General features: G+C 37.2%; 1 protein-coding gene and 1 pseudogene across 1 annotated transcript; one reads left to right on the top strand and one right to left on the bottom strand.

Moving 5' to 3' along the window:
• Positions 1-13: 13 nt before the first annotated feature.
• Positions 14-15,931, bottom strand: LOC121430181 (annotated as a pseudogene).
• Positions 15,895-19,965, top strand: LOC121410775 (P2X purinoceptor 7-like). The gene is made up of 2 exons (XM_041603083.1): positions 15,895-16,582; positions 17,006-19,965. Exons 1-2 carry the CDS (start codon positions 16,155-16,157, stop codon positions 17,205-17,207), a joined length of 630 nt encoding a protein of 209 aa, XP_041459017.1. The 5' UTR covers positions 15,895-16,154; the 3' UTR covers positions 17,208-19,965.
• Positions 19,966-20,275: the final 310 nt, after the last annotated feature.

The following is a 20,275-nucleotide window of genomic DNA, read 5'->3' as shown; positions in this document are numbered from 1 at the left end:
CCGGAGTGATTGCATGGTATTTAGTCGACTCTAAATAGTAAAAATCTATTCTAGTCTGACGTCATGAACTATTTTTTATCTCCAATGAATTTCATTTTCGTGGTGAAATTATGATTAGTCATGTGAAGGGCTCTCTATCAATCAAACAGCAACAAATTTTCAGTAAGCGATGTAAAACAACATAAAGTGATGCTCATGAGCCATATCTCTCTTCTACAAGAAGGTGATATCCTAAAAATTGTTGACCAATAATCCTGTTCAGCTTGACACTGAAATTGAATGTTCGAAGGCTGAAATATGCATCATCCTTTTACGTCATATTAAAGAAAAATGGAACTTGACATTGATCTCTCCAATCTTCTAGACGAAGCAGTTCAAATCTCAGTTTTTCTGGAATGCACTGTAATACTGTATATTGAAATGCATTATATATTTCTCTGAAATGGAATCCTTCTTGACTAGTCTGCACATCCATACACTTCAAGTTTCAATGCTGGGAAGTCTGTGTATGATTTGACGTAGATGTAGATAAATCTGGCCATCAAGAAATCACCAAGATCATGCTCCGTTACTGAACTAAAGTCAGACATTTCAAACACCTGTGTGCAAAATAATGAATCAAGCGTTAAAAACAGGAAGTGATACAACATTTCCAAGTCAATTAAGTCATCCCCAGTCCTGAAGTTTCCAAGGTATACCAACAATTGAGGATAAAAATAATGTTAAGTAAGATACCATGATACCACAGACAGACAAATTATCCACTTAGAACTGATGAGGCTCTCGGTCTAATTAAGTAGGATTTTCACTGGAGATGTAAATTTTTTGTGAACGATGCAAATGTCTGAAAATATCAAAGCCCAAATTAAGAGAATTTTTTTCTCCTATTCCCCTAATGACTGATAAAGTATTCAGACTTACCACTGCTTCTGTACTACCAGGCTGTGTGAGGACCTCTAGATCATGATCAGCTCTTAGACGGTATCCAAGGCTAAAAGATGAGACCCCCGTCCAGGTGTCTGCTTTGCTCATGTATAGACCCTTGGTTTCCAGCTGGTAATGAGAAGTGATCAGGTCAATCATTAAGTCTTTCAGAAAATGTCTCCTTTTCAGGAACTCAGAGTAAATTTAAATTAGGTTAGGTGTCCAAGATGGTGATTGATTTCACATATTACATAGGTTATGTGTGGATCCTAATCAGTGATATGTCAATACGCCATCATGTGACCATTCATGTAGCTGCAAGGATCCCATTTGTTATATTCTATGTTTTTACGTCACCTCGGTGAATATAACTGTGTTTTATTGTAAACTGTGGCATTATATTCACTAAGGTGACATCTCTCGCTGTTTACAAGTTGAGTCGTTTATTTGATGTACGTGCTAGTGTTTATGCATCAATTGCATGAAGAGTGCACATGCTGTATATTTCAAAAATTTGTCTATTAGGACGTGGATGGATCAGAGCTGCAGCAAGAATTTCGCTTAAAGATAAATCCCAGTTTTGGTAACGATCTTAAAATGACTTTTTACAGAATCTAATATAGTGACCACCTAAGTGTCTGTTTGTATGAATGAAAAATATGTGCCAAAGGATTCTGGGATAAATTGTGTTATTGCTGAGAAATGAGCAAAATAAGCGCGGATTCAGTGACTTATGTCGGGTCTTTATTCCAGCAATAATGATATACACTGTCCCATGTGTGCCTATCTGTGTTGATGATCTTCAGTGTGAATGTTTTTCAACCTAGATTTCAAGATTTCACAAAGTTCAGTTTATGTAACTGTACTAGATCTAGATCCTTGATGATATTCTGACAATTACATGTAAGCCTGGTTTTACAGACTTTCTCACGAAATCAGTGTTTACTGCAACTACTGGCATATCTCTTTAACCATGTAGCCAAATGACGAGTGCAATCTCTGATTGGGAATCTACACAGACTATATAACAGATATTGCCTTGTCCATCTTTTAATGAATATCATTTCAACTCCCCTCTGAAGCTATATTTTTTCCCCAGCGCTGCACTTCGGGTAAATTATATTCCCTTGGGGAAAATGAAATATTATGTTTAAAGTCTAGGTAGGTAATATCTACTACTATTTGGATGAGCACAATGCAGTTATATTGTATTACATTCTCTTCAATATAGTCGATGCTTTCATTTCCTTACTATCAATTGATTCTAAGTCTTCTGATTGAAGAGATTCTTCTTGTATTGAAACTAATAACTCTGCAGAAACTTTGTTTTTTTTTTATTATTGTGAAGTCAGAATAATACCATTTTCATTACACTGGTCCTCCAATCATTACCCTAGTATGAATATTGATTTCTAGCATTACATTACACAACAGATCTTCCAATCATTACTATTGTATGAATATTGGTTTCTGGGTCCTGCAGCATAACAGAAACAATTGTCTAGGAATTATTTGCAATGTTATTACATTATTGATTTAATTTGTAAGTCTTCAACATCCATGTGTTAAATCAAAATGTACATGTAACTGGGCCCTGGGACAGTGCAATCTTGTATGTTCTGAATTGAGAAATTCTGTGAAATTCATTCCAAAATGAAAGCATGCCTTTTGAATCCCAGACCTGATCATAAGTAAAACCATAAAACCATTAACCAAGGTCTTCCATGGAGCAAAAAATGCCATGTGAAGCTTCTATCCAATCTCAAAGAGAAGATGGGTGTGGCAGGCATGTTGTTTCCCTCTGTCACCTGATTATTTTATATTTTTAGAGGTAAGACATTGTGTAACACCAGCAGTGATACTGTTTGATTTAAATCATTAACTACTAAAACATGCAGTTCCTACAGATCTTTGTATAGGCAGTATTAGGCACCACGCATTCCCAGAACTCAACAGATTAATTACACCTTCACATACCTTTGAGATCGTCCTTGGTCTTCCGAGGTCAATGTCAACTTGAAAGTCAAGCTGTTCTCCTTCATTGGTGAAGTTTCCCAAGTCTACGGAAGGCGTATCGCCCAGGGCATAGAACCATAGCCCATAGTCATCGGAATCATCATTGTTATGCATGAGTGTTCCTGTCATCATTGTTGTATTGACTTCAAAGGGTAGCGCACACCCTAGATGTGGAAAGAATCCAAGATTGTACCAAAAAACAACTATTTATACTGCCATAGATGAAATCTTGATTTAGTTGATTATGTTATTATTTTACAGTAATTATCTCTCTGATCTTGTGAACTTGTTTAACTATGTCTGAATAAATTGAAAATGATTAAATATATAATAAATAATTTCCCATTTTCTTTTCATCAGCATTGGGGGAATGGGGCCTCATCTTGTTTACAATGAATTAGTGAAAGAAAAACAGTGATAAAGGACTTTTTATTTTACAGCTACAAGGAGTAGGGGAAAATTTATAGTTGCACAGATCTAAAAAAAGAAATGAAATCCTATTAGTGCAAATCATGCATTGAGTGGCATACCTGAGAAATACACGGCCTGTTTGCTGATACCACCACATGGTTCATTATTCTGACCGCATGTCTGTGCACACTGATCAATTGAGGTCTCCTGATTGGCCATGCTGTTCCCGCAAGCGCACTCTCCGATGTCATTTTGCAGACCCATGTAGCGGTACCCAGCGTCACGGCAAGAGGCGATACAGGTGGCAAAGTCCAAAGCGAGGGGAGTTGACTTGACCTCGCTAACATCACTGTTGTCATAGCAACCAATTGCCTTGTCTTTCTCTGTAATATAAGCAAATATTAGCACAAACAGTGGGTCCACATTTTGTGCTCTGTGATGAGACAAAATTGTCATAACAATTATTTGAGGATAGAAAAATAACCTGGTACCATTTTAATTGCATCAGTATAGTTTGTTTGATCCTAAAAAATTCAATTTAATAATTGTTTTGCTCCATGCAAGTTTGCAACTGTTGATTTTTTATTACCAAAGCTGAAGGCAGACTTTAAATTGCTCTGTTATGGTTATGTGTAGAAAACTCAGTCTACATCTAACTTAGATTTAATATAGGGCTTTAGCGCATTTTTCAATCATAGATTCAATTTAAATTAAGTCTAACTATATACAAGTAGTGTATTGATTCCCTAAATAGTGTATAAATAGTCCCTTCTAGTCAAAATCAAAAGATTTTAAAACATGCCTGTTCTGGTGGCTTTATATTCTTTATGCATAGCCAGGATTCTGAGGAAAATCAAGGACTTTACCCTTGGGGCATTTCAGCCTGATCTTGTAATCCTCACAAGCATTTTCTTGTACGAGTTTCCATGACAACACCACTATAGAATCATTCATCGTCTGAGTCTCTACCTAATCTACCGTTGCATTCCCACACTGCACTGTGGTATTGAGGTACAGCGGCATGTTGGCAGTGGTGCTCATAGCCATACTAGTGAAGGTGCCAGCAGCACCCATTGTGGCAGTACTTGCTAGCCCACCAGTGGTGCCTGGGAAGGGTGTAGTGGTTGGTTCAGATGTAGGTCTCTGTGTAAGGCTTGAGGTAGACTAGGCTCCCGTTGGCAGCAACGCCGTAATGCGAGCAGCCATATTGCTGTATCTGGGTGGTGACGTTGATGTCGTAGACATTATAGTTAGTAATGTTGATTGTCACATTGAAATAGATGGTCTGATCCTCCTGATAGAATTAAGAAAATAGGACAAGGGAGATGTTTTAATTTCAAAGAAAGTTACTTGGAAAATTCCAGTATCATATAATGTACCTTCCCAACATGGACTATTACCCCAGATACAGTTTCCACATGTATAGACGTTCTCCTAGAATACCTCGCTCCTAGAATAGAGCTCTCTGGAGGGCGAGTCAGACTCAGAGAACACATATTGAAGCCTCAGCATCTCCCAATGAATCTTACCAGGTATCGGGGGGGGGGGGGGTATTATCCTTAAACCACATTTATAACATTCAGTTCTTGCATGGGCATATTGCATACCATTTCACATCTTTATTTGCTTCCAAAGGAACTTGGATATTATCGTGGCTTTAGCATGGAAAGCCTTTCAAAGAGCACAAACTTTATGTAGATAGATATATATCAAGATATATATCAAGTGCATTCTTCTTTTGGCTAGTTTCATGAATACGGAATTAGAAGAAACATGCAATTCTCGCCAGTACTAGCTATTTCTACTTTCTATTTCATCATATTTAATGGGCTCATAATAATTTGGACTCTTTGCCTAATCGGTCTTTCCCTTTGAATAAAGCAACCATTCTACAGAAAGCTTGGACAGCATTGCATAGAGCCTGTAACATAGAGCTGAGTTGTTGATTATGAGGCTGATTTTCAACGTTGATCATTCACAATAATCAATGCAATCAATCACAGAAATCAGTCACATGATCAATTGCTAAGCTATTCATTACAGGCCCTGGTATCACTCAAACATTTCTTCCCAAGAGAATGCAAGGTTTTCATCTTACAGTCTCCCAACATCAAACAGATATATTGCCAAGGAACAAAGAGACTACCATATGTCTCCAAATGCTTCTGTTTTCTAATTCGCATGATTGTCATAATATCTACTCAAATTCAAAATATTTTCATTTGCTTTATCAATAGGACTACATTTCGGTCTATCATCTCTTTGAGAATCTACCTATTGTGTATTTTAAACTTCTCTTTAAGAATGTTGAATCCTCTGATTGGTCAAAATTGGGGTCATGTAATCCACCATGCCTGCAATTACAACAAACTTCGGTAGTAGCCAAGGGCAAAGGGCATAGTTAAAGTTGAATTAAGAAGACGATTCAAAATATTGAGATATTTACATTAATAGCAACCTTACAACCCACCAAACACTAAGAGGTGATTCGACCCCCCATTTTCTTTTTTCAAAATAGTGAATTTGAACGATTTATCGCTACTCATTTTCCCTGAGTTCGCTCCTGCAATGCCTACCGAGACGGGTGTTCTTTGACTGTGACGTCACCGGGGGTATCGTAGTAAACAAGGCAGTGCTGTTTTGTGTACTATGCACGTACGCCTTCATATTTACTTTTGTGTCAAAACTTAATTTTATCGCTATTGATTTTATGTGAACGATGTTGAAAGGAAGTAATAATTATCATAAGACATATTGTCAATAATATGACCCTACATTGTTAAAACTGTTCTTCTTTGTAGCAATTTTAGACGATTTTAATGCCTTGTTTTCGTTCCGGACTGTGTCCGTGGCGAAACAATTGAATAAACTGCAGTTGAAGTTGTATCTGCGAGCCGGAGAACTTGCAAAAAGGAAATGATTAAAATTATATTTATGGCCATACTATTATTCCAAATATGTAAATTCCCTCATAATGATACCATAGACCCTAAAGGAATAATTTCAAGGCGAATAATATGAAATTTGACCAAGATCTTCTCACCAGTCGATAACGTAGCAGACGTGTTATGATATATTTATCCGCGTGTGACGCGGCTCTTGCAAAAAACACAGTTGGTTGCGGAATTGCTTTGTGCCGACCGGCCACCCGCTCCGGCGCAGCTAGCTGTCGAGCTGCCGGACCGCATACCTTTCATGCTGTCTTCAACTCACTTGCGAATTGCATTTGTATGTGTGACGGTGACCTCTAGCGTAATTAAATATACATGTAGAAAACAACTCGGGAGGCCGAGAAGAATAGTAAGTTGATTCAAGATTGTTCTGTGGAATGAGCCATGAGTGGAAATGATCCACAGGATATAAAAATGGAGTCAAAGACAAAAGGAAAGAAGAAAAAGACGTCAGGGGATTGCTGCATGGTCATGAACTGCGGTTCGACCATAGATATATATATGGGGATGGTCTGGGGGTCGACATACCAGAACACTACCCCACTACAGTGCAGTACACTCAGGTACACCCAGGCACTGGGTGTACTTGAGTGTATTGTATATAGCATATCTGCATGCAGCGCGCGCAGAGCTGAGCTAGCCGCCGGAATTACTTTCCAGCTACTCACTTGATGGAACATCGTGATAAAATAAATGAGAAATAGTGAAAATATCATTCAATAACTCACTGTTTTCAATCTTTCATCATGATTTAAGAGTTCATGATAGTTATTCATACTGTTCTTTATACAGGTAAAGTAAAGATTTGTACATATGATTCCTATTTGTTTGACTTGAGTTGCTTTGACAAAAAATTGTAAAATCATCTTTCTCTCTCTGCATAGCATTTCTGTATTACACCCAGGCACCTCTTACACTAAATTCCCTCCGGTGACGTCACACTCAGAGTGATTTTTCTGTACACTCGTCTCTCGGGCTCTGACAGGTGGCTAATTCATAGACTTTCAAAGCAAAATATCGAGAAGGCAGAAGATTTTTGTGACATGCTATCTGTTTGAACAACTGATATATACTTTATATTATGTGTGGAACCCATATTTATGGAAACTCACCCCCTTCTTAATTCAACTTTAACAAGATTTCTGCCCCCTGATATGCCCCTTAACGATGGCCATTGTTGAATTTGGCTGAGATCCCAGTTTAAATTGCATGTAAAATGGTGCTTTCTGCGGTGATTGCGGCTACCATACATGTAAATGTCTGTGATTAAATCAACAATTCTAGGCAACTTGCCAGAGCTACCAAGTCTCACGCATTATGCGTGAGACTCAAGCATTTTGGACTCTTGTTCAGCCCCTCAAATATCTATCTCACGCACCTAGCACAGCCTATCCCCATATACATTGTACACAATGTCTGTGATCTCACTCAGATTCACAGAAAATCTCGCGCATAGCTGGTCTTTGAACTTGGCATCTCTGACTTGCGCATTTACGCGCTTATTGCGCAAGCGTGCACAACGTATGTGACATATCGATGGAGCGATACTGGTTTGCGACTCTGGCTTGCTCAAGGATAAAGAGATTATTGGAAAGAATCTAAAGGGAACTAATCATGGACTCTTTAACGGATTGATCAATTCAATCCTTGTTTTATTAAAGCTAATACTAGATTCTAGCCAAAGCCCAAACTCACCTTTTGCGTGCTAATCTAAATAAACTCGCAAAAGGTGAGTTTGGGCTTTGGCTAGAATCGAGTATTACTAGGGCCTAGATCTAGGCCCAATTAAAGTTATATATAACTTAATGGCCTAACTAACGTTAGAATCAATGTCAGGGGATGCTATTTAATTTAGGCCTAGAGTAGATGTAGATCTATATCTTACTTTAGGCCTAACTTGTTTAAGATCTAATGTTTGCCATTTCTAAGGATCTGACGTAGATTAAGATATAGGTGTAGATCTAAATCTAACGATATAGATCTACTAATGTTATTTTGGATAGTTAGACTTATTTTATTTCATGAACTGCTTAATTATTTGACTTGAGACCTAGCTGTTAACTTTTAGATCTATCATCTAGTCTGATTAAGTAGATGTAAATGTCATCTCAGATGTCTAGATCTAGGTCTAAGTTAGATCTATTTTGGAGAAGTTTGGTAGGCTTATTATTAATTCTGTTCATAAAATATGGACTACTTTGATATTCGAGACATGGTTGTTTCTTACGGCTCGCGGGTACCGCACCGGCCAGATCATGCCCTCGGGCATAGTCACGCTGCAGTACCCTTGAGCCTCTAGAAACAACCATGCCTCTCATAGCAGTCCAAATATCTATAATATTGACCTCCTGAGGGGATAGTCTCCCTCTAAAGATATGTCTAGTACATATATATCTGTATCTCAGTCCCAATACCTTTGTACAATTAATCCCTCCTTGTAACGTGCATGGTACAGCCAGAACGTCATCTGTTTCATCATAGCGTAGATCATTAGTGGTCTTACACTGGATATCAACAGGGTTGTCACACACCCATGGTTTCGCTGCTCGAAAATCATCAGGCATCTCTATATCAGAGCCATCCCCAGAGGGAGAGTCCCCACTGTACCAGTCAGTCCATGTTGTAGTTTCTGGGGGGGGGGGGTATTGGAATATGAGAAAACAAATATTTGAACAATATATTTTTATAAGTAATAGTGACATCTACTTTCAATAGGGTTTCATTTCTGTTTTCAATATCATTTACTTATTTCCCTTTTGAATTGAGAACTGATGCTCCTATCAGGGATTGGGAGAGGCTGATTTATTTATTCAGTTTGTTTATTATTTATTCATTTCCTGTCAAAGCTGGAGGTCATAAATAAACAGTATAATACTTTTAATGGTAAAAACAAGTTCTGAACGAAACTAAGGAGAAAAGTTAATGTCAACACAGTACAATATTTGAGTATGAATTCATGAGGTGAGAGAGAGAGAGAGAGAGAGAGAAAGAAAGGGGCAGAGGGTTTAATATAGAGAGTGAGAAGTCCTGATGAAAGAGGGACTGTTATTGGAGGAGTTTATACATCTACAATATGATCAATAATATCCAACATTGATTTCATGGCTTGCATAGTTCCTTACCAAAGAGCTTGTTCTGATAAACTGACACATATCCCTCGCCACCGCACATCAACCCACCACCGTAGTCATTGCCCCCCTCACACTCGATATCGCAGTTTGCCTCGTCATCGTACTCAACATCGAGTGCAGCCATCGAGTTATGACAGATACAGTGTGTTCCGTTGTAAAGAGAGGCATACATAAAGCCGAGGACATCGCATTCACCCATGCATTCATTGACGGTTATGCCAGGGTATGGAATGACGGTTGTAACATAGGGTGTGGTTACACCGTCAGTGGTGGTTGGTGCAGCTGTAGTCGTTGGGGCATTTGTAGTTGGTGGTTCTGTGGTACCTGGTTGTTGTGGGCTTCCTGCGACAGTTCCACTTCCTGCAGCTCCTGTCATACCTGGAACATGAATACGGCCAATATCATTATCAATTAATTCTTTATTACATACTCTTTTCCTTTTCCTTTTTTTTTTTTTGGAACGAACACTCTTGTCGTTTTTTTAATGATAACACCTTAAATACCCCAGTTCTTACTACATTTGGAATGATGTATCAAAGAGCTTCACAGATTGGATTTTTGTGCTGACAGCCTTTTTACACATTGTCTACTCCCTGGGGACTGGAGACCCCGGTGGGGTCACTCAATGTGACTTGGGGACCGCATGACCGTTACCAAAATTGCGGGAAAAGGGGTCAATTTCACGGAACGTCCGCGGACAGAACACTCCTCGAAGTAGTGAAAATAGGGGTGCTCACCGTCCTCGATCTGATGGAAATAGGGGTCAGGAAAAAGGGGAGAACGATGTAAAATCCGTCGCCGAGTCACCAGCCGCAGAGGGCGCGCGCATCATGCTCTGTATCTTTATATGGACAACTCTACATTTATTTTTACAAAGAATTATTCTACCGTTACTTTTCTTATTTTTCAAGAAAAATAAAGTTCTTTTGGATTATTGTATCAGTATGACTTGGCTCTTGGTCATCTTTAAGGACTGAGCACTCTTATAATTAGGGGTGTTTCAAGGTACCATTTTACCGCAATTTTGTCCTTGTTTTGCGTGAAAATGGGGGGTAAATTTCACAAAATGTCCTTGAAATTGACTGCAATAGGGGGTCACTTGCATTTGTGGTAACGGTCATACGTGTCCCCCTCTGCGGCTGAGTGACCCCACCGGGCTGGAGACTATTCCAACATTCCAAACTTAAATGCTTAGCATAATACATTGGTAAGCTCATCCTGCTGGATACCCATTATCATCTGGGTGCAGAGTGACCATTGCATCCAATTCTAATATTTTGGGATACTCTGTATGTGTATTATTTCTCTATCTCCTTGATAGTGCAGATCTTCATTCCAACCCAATCTGTGTTTCTTTTTCAGTGTAAAGAACATAGTTACAAGCTCATTGAGAAAGATATTAAAGGTGAATGTTAGTTTTGGTAACGATATCAAAATGAGTCCGTACAGAATCCAATGAAATGACCACCAAAGTGTCTGTTTGTATGAATAAAACGTATGTGCCAAAGGATTCTGGAAGAAATTGTGTAATTGCTGAGAAATCATCAAATAAGCACAGGATTCGGGTAGAGCGTCGGGCCTGACATTCGAAGCAATAATTATACACTGTCCCACGTGCGCTTATCTGTGTTGGGGATCATCAGTCTGAACATTATTCAGCGTAGATTTCAAGATTTCACGAAGTTCAGTTTATGTAACTGTACCAGATCTAGATCCTCGATGATATACTGACAATTAAGCCTTGTTTTACAGACTTTTTCATGAAATCAGTGTTTACTGCAACTACTGGAATTTCTCTTGAAAACAATGGTTGGTTGAGTGAGCACACATCAATATAAAGAGCAAGAAATGCTAATATCACTCTTAACTGCACAGTATAGTATTATGTTACATCTTCTTGTAATATTCAAAATGATACTGTCACCTTTAACGTCTATTCACTCATTCATGCATGACTTCACTCATGTTTTTACATAGAACTTATCTGTACGTGAAGGATCACTTTTAATTAGTGAATTTGCTTATATATTATGTAATTATTGATTTAATAATATCAAATAAGCATCTAGTAGCTCATTGTGATCCGTCAGGGAGGCCCCTTTAAGTTTAAAACAGTTCCATCGTACTAGGAAGAAGTTACGCTGTAAATGTGTGAGGTATATAATTACCCGAGGCTGAATTAGTGGTCCCAGCCCCAACTGCTCCGCTGACTGGTCCAATAGTTGTTCCATCCTCTTAAAAAGAGATGGATAAAACAAGTTATAAAAACAAAGTGATAAAGGAAGTTTAAATGCAATTTAAACTATTAAAAAATAAAAAAATTAAACAATAAATTTTGAAAATGAGAATACTTCCATTCATTATTTGGTTATATTACCTGTGTTCAATTCTATGTAGGGGAAGGCGGGGTAAGTTGAGCATAGGGGCAAGTTGAGCCACCAGCCCCAGGCCAATAATGAATGAGTCAGACATTGTGGTGGTGTCATGTATTGATGACCCATAGCATAACCCCTAACCCCACCACATTGTTTTCCACTTTGAAACAAAAAGTAGTTTTTTAGAGGGAAAAGTATAAATTTCAGCCAAAAAAGCAAAAAAGAGTGTGAAATAGACAAGTGCTTTATTCACACACACATCTTTAAATATAGTAAAGACATGATAACAACATTGTTAGTCCAGGTATGGATCTTCATTCTTGTCATAGTCTTTTATATGATGGATGCATAATAAATGTGTGGATACAAAATTATCGCACTAAGTTCGGACTGGGGTAAGTTGAGCCAAACAGCATGGGGTAAGTTGAGCCAAACAGCATGGGGCAAGTTGAGCCATGGTAATTCTTATGGTAATGTATATTAAAAAACAAACAAACCATAAATATTGATTGAAATGCAGGCTGAAAGGAGCAAATTTACATGACTGCTCTTTCCCTTTTAAAGGATGTAAGTATTTATAGAGAATTAGCAAGTGAAAAGACTTTAAACAAAAAATTGACATGCTGGTTCTCCCCCATACATTTTGTACATAGTTTTTGTGGCTCAACTTACCACAGACGGTGGCACAACTTACCCCATATATGGGGCAATTTGAGCCATTTGACATTGGTTTTTTTCAAAGGTCACGATGACTTTCAGTGTGGGGGTAGAAAGTTATATGTAGGTGAAAAACATTTCCCAAGAATCAAATTTAAAGACAAGGTACTTATTTCTACAATAGTGCTAGTAATATCAATTCTAACATGCAAAATGTAAAAAGTGTCACAACTTACCCCGCCTTCCCCTACTTATGTTTATATTCTTTCATTAGGTTTTGTATTCATTGATATCCATTAATTTATCTCTTTTTATATTGACATACCTATTATCTATCTATCTATCTAATCTAATCTATTGATATATCTTTCTATCTCCCTATCTGTATGTTCATTTGTTTACATAAATTCAATTACATTTCACTTCCATCGACCTAGCCAGGTGTGTATATCTTGTGAATGGGTTCTTATGATTCACATGACCAATATTTTGAAGAAATAGTCATACCACGTTCACTCTATGGGATATAGGCTTAGATCAATGTGATGTATCTCAGATAAATGACAATCTACATTCTTTGAATATTGCTAAATTTTCAATGGTAATGTTATAATTATAATGATAAATATTCATATAGCGCTTTACACAAAAGTTTCAAAACGCTGTTATACAAAAACAAATTTCAAATAGAATTATATCACAGTGTATCCCACAGAAAAGAAAACCAGAGTAACTGTTAATATTTTCAAAATACCCAAACGATGTATGGTCTTTCAATTGTATTATAAAATTCAACTTTTCTTCTTCAATTTGATACTAAATATGATATGAATAGTTTACAGAGGAGCAAGAAAACTTTGAAAATTTAATGTCAAAATCAAGTTGCATGGAAAAATGGGTTGAGTTTTGTTCAGGACGTTTTGTTTTTACTCTGCATGGTGTGAACAATTACGAAAATATTTGGCCTCGAATCAAGAAGAGATAACATTCTTACGATTAATGTTAATTTCATAATGAAAACATACTTAATTATTGAGGTATCTTCCTCTAAACTTGGGTTTCCTTTATTTATGAGACACACTGAACATGTGATAGATGAAAGATGGGATGCATTAGTAATCCTATCCCCCCTCAACGATCATGATCGCTGATCATCCAATAATTACCTCCAGCAGTTGTGATCACATCATTTACAGTGGTTTCCTTGTTCAAAGTTGATCCCTCAGCCGGTTGTGTGGTCATTTCTTCACCAAGTGTGGTGACCTTCATGGTGGTGGTCATTGCCATCGTTGTAGGACCAGCAGGCTCAATGACCACCACACCGTTCTTTGGCCTTCCACGGTAGCATCCACGATAGCTGGATCCTGCAAAATGAAATAATATGAATAACACATCAGTAATATCAATGAATGAAACTGCAAATCAAAATTTGTAGTCTGGAGAATACTGCATTTAAAATCAATCCAATTCTGTTTTTCTTGAACAATGAGCATTCCTTTTCATTTCATTTTCCAAGCTGAAAGATTTGCAATGGTCAATTTCATTGTCTTTCAGAATCAAATTCACAAGTGTCATATGATTGATTACTTTGCTCATTTGAATTTATCATTTTGCAGAAAATCTGCCTGTCATGCCATGTTCAGCACCTAATGTATAATTTATAATGCAATCTAATTCTGTCATTTGGCAATGACAGAATCGATGTCATCAAAGAGCCTTTGTTTGCAACATGAACAAAGGCAACAAAATCTACAAGAATATTAGTAATGTGAACTGAATAACCTCATACCTGTTGCATAGATAGAGACATGTCCTTCACCTCCGCATGTGTGATTAGAGCTTGCCGCTGATCCTGGGCAGGGTGTATCGCATTCCCATGTAGCACTGAAATCATCTGTGTGAGTTGTCATCATATTTCTTGCGCAATGACATTTACTCCCAGATATACCTGAAAGAATGGTCATTATGATAAGTAGGCCTATATGCACTATCATCTCAATTAAAGAAATACTTGCATGACATTATCTGTGCCATGTTAAAATGTCAAAAGAAATCCTATCAAACTGTATTAATTTATAACCCACTCATCTCATTGTTGTAGTCCTACCATTTGGTCCTAATGTATCAAATTTACTATAATGGTGACGTTGGCATCTGATGCTAACTTGCATGAAATCCTTGATTATTATTGGCTACTGAGCATCGTTACCATGGTAACCACTGGGTAGCAAAGTTACCATAATAGTAACTAATTAGGCAACAAGACCCTGGAGATTAAGTGTAAATTTCATGTTACATAATTGCGATGAATTTGTATTGTACGCATGTGATATGGAAATTTTGGCTATTTTGGAAATTTTAATTTGAATGCAGCTTATCTATGATCATAAAGTTTTCTTATAACTGTCTGAAACTGGAGGATTTAGTTATTGTAGTCATTTTGCATAGCGCCAACCCTCATAAACCATTGTCAAGGCTGTGGAATGTTTGATCTCCTTGGTATTACTTACCAGCAAACCTGTAGCTAAATTCCTGACATGTCGCCATGCAACCTCCCAATGTCATCTGGTTATGATCATCGACCTCCACTGCATTGTAATCATTTTTGAAGTCCGAAGTCGAAATACAATTAATATGTGGGAAAACTGTATAGAAATATAAAATTTATAGAATACAAATCATGATATATCAGGCTATAGGATCTAAACATAGAAAATCAACCCTGTAAACATTTTATTGTGATGAAAATCTAGTTTAATAGAACATGTTGGAATATATTTGATGTGGAGCTCTATATGCCTGGCATTGTCTAGATTATTACGATAGCTATTAAAGGAAACCAAAACCCATGGCACAAATGAGGCTGTATGGAGAGAAGCATTTTCAACTGCCACTATAGTCCTCTTAAAATCCTTGGAAAAGAAACCAAAATAGAAATAAAACCGAAATTCTATCGGCTTTTGATACCTTTCTCGAGTACACTGCGCGGAGCCATGATTTTGAGCCTGCCGCTCGTGATGACGTATCTGTGGACATCTCCTTATTTGGATCGATTGTGTTACACGTGCGTCTATATTTTCTTACATAAATTATATTAATTGTAGTTAAAAAAGATACTAAAAACGATGAACAGTTATTTTATCAATAAAATTGTATTTTATCAAAAATATAAATTTCTTAAAAACAAAGATATTATGAAAAAAAAGAGTAAAATGTATTTTCTTTTGTGAGCGAGGATGTGCTGGATCAAGATCTTGAATGAACGCACACGTACGCACGCAAATGAATTCATCATTATATATATTTTTTAATTTGATTTAATTAAAGTTTTTAGTCATTTTTTGAACAAAACAAATATCTAAAAATATTATTGATAATAAAAAAATATTTAAAAAAAAATACAGTCCCTCATTTTTTTTCCTAACCAAAAAACAGACAGTACGCAGACATCGTATTTACCATCCATTCTGCATTTGCTCGCGCTTTATTTAATTCGTCGTAATTCTGCAGCTTGTTTTGTTTACATTGTTATCTGACGAACTCTTCTTGGTGAACACAATAGTACTACGCCCGTGCTACGGAACAAATTATTTTACCTGTTTTTATGGTATTTTGAACTCATTTTTAATTGTGACTGTGCACTGTTCCTGTTGTTTGCAAGTTACTCGATCTCGATCCACGCGACGACGATGAATCGTCTTCAGTCTGTGACTGTGTTGGAGAGCGCTCAAGCCTACAACTTCGAGCCCAAGTACACGGCTGAAGAGATAGCAGCTCGTCGAGCTAAACGTGCTGCAGCTGCAGTTCACACCTCGGCCTCGGGTCCAGCATCCGATGAAGATCCTCCTCCACCACCACCACCCGATCGTATGGCAAACAATCATTGGTGCACCTGCGGGAATTGTGTTCCCATAGATCAGCCTATTCAGTGCCGCTGCTGCAAGGAGATAGCGAATTGCAACAGACTTATGGAAGGAGACGACGACATTCCATGCATCACAACTCACGAAGACTTTAATAAAGTCTGCTTAGAGAAAGCAGTGTTGCGGACAGCTCTTGTCGCAAGACTTGACTGCAGGGGACACCGAGCCAGACTGCCCGAAGAGCTTGATAGCGAGTAGGTCAAATTCACTCTTTGAAGTCAGACAGTAGTAACAAAGTTACATGTACAGCTGGCAGCGACATGAACATGACTAACGAGTTTGTAATTTTTTGGCTTGATTGATTTGATTCACCATTTTTTTTAAGCCTGGCATTACCTTCTATGCTCTGTAAATTGTAATTTAAGTTGCTACAACTGTACGCAAAAGCCTTAAGGAATATGTGTTGGTAAAATATGTGGAGCAAATTGTGATGCGATAATAGTAAATAGATGCCATAAAATTATATCCTGAAGTTGTAAAATAAATTTAACTTAATCTTGATAATGGATGAATGACTTGCATGTACTTTTAATTGATTGTGTATCTGAATAACGATTGTCAGAAAGTCCTGTTTCCTAATTTTGACCTTGTTTCTCCATCATTTATCCTTACTACAGATCCTACCGATACTGCGCATACAGGATGTTTACCTATTGGGTGCACGGAATCCTTGGCAAAGGTAATAGACGCGTCATCCCAGCATGTGCCGTGTTGAAAATCCGTACAACGTTTCCAGCCAGAGAGGGACATGTGTATGTTGGCTATAGAGAACTACCTGATGGCGAACTAGAAGAAGTTCCTGAAGAACTTGCTATATAATATAGCTGTAGAACTCTGCACTGATCGCAATGGCTATTTTTTGTGTTAAGGGTACCACAAGTGATGTTTGTGCAAGCTCCACTTCACTCCCGCTACACTATGCTCCATCTACCCGAATGTCAAGTCGTTCAACTCATACGGATACTCCAAGTTGCAAGTGAGAAAAAAAGGGTATTTATTGCAAAAATTATACCAAAAAGATACGAGAAGGAATAAAAGCTTGATTTCTTACTCTACACCCTTATTTCACTCGGTGTCCATCTTCCGGTTGTCCTCAAAATTGGTGATTTTTTAACAGTATCTAATTCCTCACACGTATTATTCACAGCAGATTTCAAAACATTGCATGTGATCGGTTGCAGGCCAAACAGCATAAATATATTATATTGGATGGCTCACAAAATACCAGAAATATTCTTTAGAGTTTGGGAAAATGTTCCACTGATTCTTGGAATATATTCCCAAACTCTCAGAATATTTTTGGTATTTTCTGAGCCATCCAATATAATATAAATATCTATGCTGTTTGGCCTGCGACCGATGGCATGCGATGTTTTAAAATCGGGCGTAAATAATACGTGTGAGGAATTACATGTAGATACTGGCCAAAAATCACCAATATTGAGGATAACCTGAGGGTAAACAGTCAGAGTGGTCTGTGAAAAAAGGTGTAGGGTAAGAAATATAGCTTTTATTCCTTCTCATTGTTTCTGATTCATATACTTTTTGCTACAAATATCCTTTTTTCCCCACCTTTGCGAGTCAGAGTGTCCAAACAAGTTCACCTCCATGTACTTGATGTTCAAGTAGGTGGAGCGTAGTGTAGCGGTAGTGAAGTTGAGCCTGCATGAATATCACTTGAGGTATGTTAAGGGGAGCTTGGGAAGATTTCTATTAAAATTATGGGGACTAGGTCTTTCATCTCGAGGCCTACTGTTTGCTCAATAAATGCTAAGTATATTTCTACTGTCTGTAGATTATTGATTTTACAATTTTTTTTTATATTGTTTAAAGCATGTACTATGAAAAAGATGAAAAAAATGTAGGCCAAATTGTATAATTTGTACAACAGTTGATTGATTCTCTGTTAAAATTCTTAATATTTAGTTTTTGAAGGGCAAGTTTAGCATTTTGTAAATTTAGCATCTCTCAAGTCAACATTTGTCATTTAATTTAAACTTGTGAAAATTTCCGTGAACATAAAACTTGTCAAACACATGTGCTTAACAGTACGATTGTTTTTAATTAGCAGATTTCTAAACTTTTTTTTCACTTACGTGTATGCATTGTTTTGTTTTATTGGAACTTTGCTTTTGATATTTATATTTCTCTTTGATGTAGAGATTCAAAGTTTAAGGCCCGAACAAATATATTTTGTGTCATCTATCTTCTTGAACACTGGACTATGTTTTTGTTTTAATAGAAACGTACAACAGCTTTACCTCAGTGTTATAAAATACTGGGAGAGGCAGAATGTCATTTTACCTGTATCAACCAACATTGTTCAAACTGGTAAATAAATAAGTGAAAATGCAAATAAATCTTGAGATTTGTCTGTTTGTTGTCTAGTATACAATATCTTTGATCCTGCATTTGCCATAGAGAAGTTCATGGATGAAAATGAAAGGGTGAGAGAAGAAAATACTGAGCAGTAAGGAGGGAGTCTGAGCAGCTACAAACTCAGTAGTTAGAAGTTATAGTGGAAAACATGAGAACTGAGGGTGAAATCCTGATGTGAGGATTGAATGAGAGAAATGGCAAGTAAGGCTGAAGATTGAATGGTTGAGAAGTGAGAAATAGAGGAGGGAAAAGAAGTGAAAGTGCAAGGAAAACTGGCAAGAGTATCATTTGTACAAGTGTTATTAAAACAAAAACCACATCGAAATAAACTGGGAATGTCAAAAGGATGCTGTAAACATGGGATCATACTTCGATATATTTCGATGAAAAAAAAATTGGTGTTCTGATAAACCTAGGTTTAACCCAAGTCTAACCTAAACTTTTCAGTGTTGACCTCCCCATTTTAAACCACTTATGGAATGCTAGAGTTCCGGGGGGGGGGGGGCGTTTCATGAAAGGACTTGTCGGATAAAACCTCCGACAAGTCCCATTTTATCCGGCAGTTACAATAGTAACAGTACCTTTCAGCCATTCAACATCAGAGAAAGATGTCTGATCTGACAACTTGTCGGATCAAAATGTTGATGAAACGATCCCCAGATTTCCTCATATTCATGGCAATGGCAATATATTGATTTAGTGAGCCACATTTTTGTATTTTCATATTCTCACTTATATACTTTGGGGCATTTTGCAGTATAAGTTCTAACTGGCAGGAGTGTGAGAGTTCAGATTTTTAGCTGATTTCAGACTTTTTTTGCTATGATTTTCAGCTTATTTTTTGGCTAACGTCTGGACAAAAAGTATGGGGGGCTCTCTCTATTGTAAGATAATCATCACTCTTCAGCTTTTTAAAATCTTTTTATTTGTGACCACTCACACCCATCTATAAAAGTGTGGTCTCATTAAATCCTTGGGCACGTAACCCAAGTTGAGAGATTAATCACTTCTGTGAAAGAACAATTCTGATGTTGACATAGCGATTAATCAAGCACCTTCATGTTACGGGCCCAAATCATGCCACTATATCTTGATGATTGTAATGGAAATAATGAGGATGGGAGGACAAATGCCCTGGAATTGCATATACCAGGAGTGGAAAAAAAATGCTTTCAGAATTTCAATTTTCACTATTGATGAAAAAACCTTCAAAGTTCATGTATGAAATGGATGATATATAATCATTGTCAGTTATCATTTATCTAATAAATTACTGAGGAAACCCCTCCCCCTTCCTCAAGGATGTAGGTATTAGCTGATTACCATAATTACCAACAAATTCATTGACTTTTTTGCAGTTACTGCATATTTGCAAGAGCTTTATGATGAATTCCTGGATATTTTAAGGGGTGGACTTGGCAAATTAGTTTCAGAAAACTGATTAAACTATTCAATTAAACTCTTGGAAACAGACTATCTTATGTGACATTTACCAACATGCAATCTAT

Source organism: Lytechinus variegatus, chromosome 1, assembly GCF_018143015.1.
Source record: "Lytechinus variegatus isolate NC3 chromosome 1, Lvar_3.0, whole genome shotgun sequence".
Lineage (NCBI taxonomy): Eukaryota > Metazoa > Echinodermata > Echinoidea > Temnopleuroida > Toxopneustidae > Lytechinus > Lytechinus variegatus.
Note: the sequence above shows the minus strand (reverse complement) of the source record. Positions and strands in the feature narration are given on the sequence as shown.

Excerpts from the sequence above, each read along its gene's own strand:
- LOC121410775 (XM_041603083.1), top strand. The coding sequence starts at position 16,155 with ATGAATCGTCTTCAGTCTGTGACTGTGTTGGAGAGCGCTCAAGCCTAC. Across the intron at positions 16,583-17,005 it reads CCCGAAGAGCTTGATAGCGA|ATCCTACCGATACTGCGCAT; the intron begins GTAGGTCAAATT and ends TCCTTACTACAG.